This window comes from Hylobates moloch, unplaced genomic scaffold (genome assembly GCF_009828535.3).
Source record: "Hylobates moloch isolate HMO894 unplaced genomic scaffold, HMol_V3 SCAFFOLD_9254, whole genome shotgun sequence".
NCBI lineage: Eukaryota > Metazoa > Chordata > Mammalia > Primates > Hylobatidae > Hylobates > Hylobates moloch.
Window position 1 is genome coordinate 1 of NW_026661529.1, and position 2,116 is coordinate 2,116.

A 2,116-nucleotide genomic window follows, 5' to 3' on the forward strand; every position below is an offset into this window, starting at 1 on the left:
TCAGCCTGTCCTGGACGGTTCCCGAGGGCCAGTTTGACCACTTCCTGGTCCAATACAGGAATGGGGACGGGCAGCCCAAGGCGGTGAGGGTGCCAGGGCACGAGGACGGGGTCACCATCTCCAGCCTGGAGCCAGACCACAAGTACAAGATGAACCTGTATGGCTTCCACAGAGGCCAGCGCGTGGGCCCCATGTCTGTCATTGGGGTGACGAGTGAGTGGACAATGGGAGCCCCAGAGTGGGGCCTGTGGGAGGGTCTCCCTTTGTCTGGTGATGGGGGAACTGGCCCAGGAAGCCCCTCTGCTCTTGGCTGAGCCATGATATTTTTGTGCCTTTCCCCACTTCCCTGAGGACTGACAGGTCTTCCTGGGTGGAGAAGGGCCCTGTGAGCTCTGTTGGTGGCTGTCCCAAGTTCCCCAGCACTGACCTCAGAGCTTATCATGTGTGTTGACTGTAAGCTGAGCAAGACCACCCAGCTCCAAAGATGGGCCTCTCCAAGCTGACTTCAGGACCCCCACTCATGGCCACAGATTCGCTCTCCTTCCCTGCAAGACCCGAGGACATCCCCCAGGGAAGCTGCCTCACCTTCTCTGTCCCCTCTCCTCAGCTGCAGAGGAAGAAACTCCCGCCCCCACAGAACCCAGCACGGAGGCCCCAGAGCCCCCCGAGGAGCCGCTCCTGGGGGAGCTGACGGTGACAGGATCCTCCCCTGACTCGCTGAGCCTCTCCTGGACCGTCCCCCAGGGCCGCTTCGACTCCTTCACCGTGCAGTACAAGGACAGGGACGGGCGGCCCCAGGTGGTGCGTGTCGGGGGCGAGGAGAAGGAGGTCACCGTGGGGGGCCTGGAGCCCGGGCGCAAATACAAGATGCACCTGTACGGCCTCCACGAGGGGCGGCGCGTGGGCCCGGTGTCCACTGTGGGTGTGACAGGTGAGTGAGTGTGAGTGAGGCGAGGTGGGGAAGATGGCCCTGGAAGACACTGCTGTCTCTCCAGTCTTCGTGAAAACATACTCTCAAGAGTATTCCTTCCTTTGTGTATCCAAATGCTTGGAGATTTTTGTTAAAAAGCAGATTTGGATTCATTGGATTCAGCAGGTTTGGCCTAGGGCCAGAGACCGTGTCTTTCTTTCTTTCTTTTTTTTTTTTTTTTTTTTGAGATGGAGTCTCGCTTTGTCACCCAGGCTGGAGTACAGTGGCTCAGTCTCGGCTCACTGCAACCTCCACCTCCCAGGTTCAAGCGATTCTCCTACCTCAGCCCCCTAAGTAACTGGGACTACAGGCGTGCGTCACCATGCCCAGCTAATTGTTTTGTATTTTTAGTAGAGATGGGTTTCACCATCTTGGCCAGGATGGTCTCAATCTCCTGATCTCGTGATCCGCCCGCCTCAGCCTCCCAAAGTGCTGGGATTACAGGCGTGAGCCACTGCGCCCGGCCGACCATCCATTTCTAACAAGATTCTCATCGATCTTGATGCCACTGGTCCAAGGAACACACTTTTTTTGTTGTTTTTTTATTGTAGTAAAGTACACATGACATAATTCGCCATTCTAATCGCTTTCCAGTATACAGTCCAGCATGAAGTCCACTCACATTGCTGTGGACTGTCACCCTCCACATCCAGAACTCCTCTTCCCACACTGAAACTTCCTAGCCACTAGACACGAACTCCCATTCTCCCCTTGCCCCAGCCCCTGGCAACACCATTCTACTCTCTGTCTCTACGAATTTGACTCCAGGTACCTCATAGAAGTGCAATCATACAATATTTGTCTTTTTTGAATGGTTCATTTCATTAAATACAATGTCTTTAAGGTTCATCTATGTCGTAGCATCTGTCAGAATTTCCTTTTTATGTTATTTTCATTTTTATTTTTTGGGTCAATGTGGTGTCAGTATGTTGCCCAGGCTGGTCTCAAACTCCTGGCCTCAAGCGATTCTCCCACCTCGACCTCCCAAAGTGCTGGGATTATAGGCAAGAGCCACTGCACCTGGCCAGAACTTCCTTCCTTTTCAGGCTGAATAATGTTTCATTTTATACATACAGACCACACTTTGCTCATCCTTTCATCCATTGATGGACACCTGGGTTGCTTCCACCTCTTAGCTATCATGAA

The 2,116-nt window shown here is 53.4% G+C and overlaps 1 protein-coding gene across 1 annotated transcript; it reads left to right on the forward strand.

The window, feature by feature from the left end:
• Positions 1-26: 26 nt before the first annotated feature.
• LOC116465657 (tenascin-X-like) lies at positions 27-1,047 on the forward strand. Its single transcript, XM_032148645.2, has 2 exons — positions 27-213; positions 608-1,047. The coding sequence occupies exons 1-2, from the start codon at positions 150-152 to the stop codon at positions 937-939; spliced, it is 396 nt and encodes a 131-aa protein (XP_032004536.1). The 5' UTR covers positions 27-149; the 3' UTR covers positions 940-1,047.
• Positions 1,048-2,116: the final 1,069 nt, after the last annotated feature.

Coding starts and splice junctions, on each gene's coding strand:
- LOC116465657 (XM_032148645.2), top strand. CDS start 150: ATGAACCTGTATGGCTTCCACAGAGGCCAGCGCGTGGGCCCCATGTCT. Junction 214..607: donor GTCTGTCATTGGGGTGACGA/GTGAGTGGACAA, acceptor CCCTCTCCTCAG/CTGCAGAGGAAGAAACTCCC.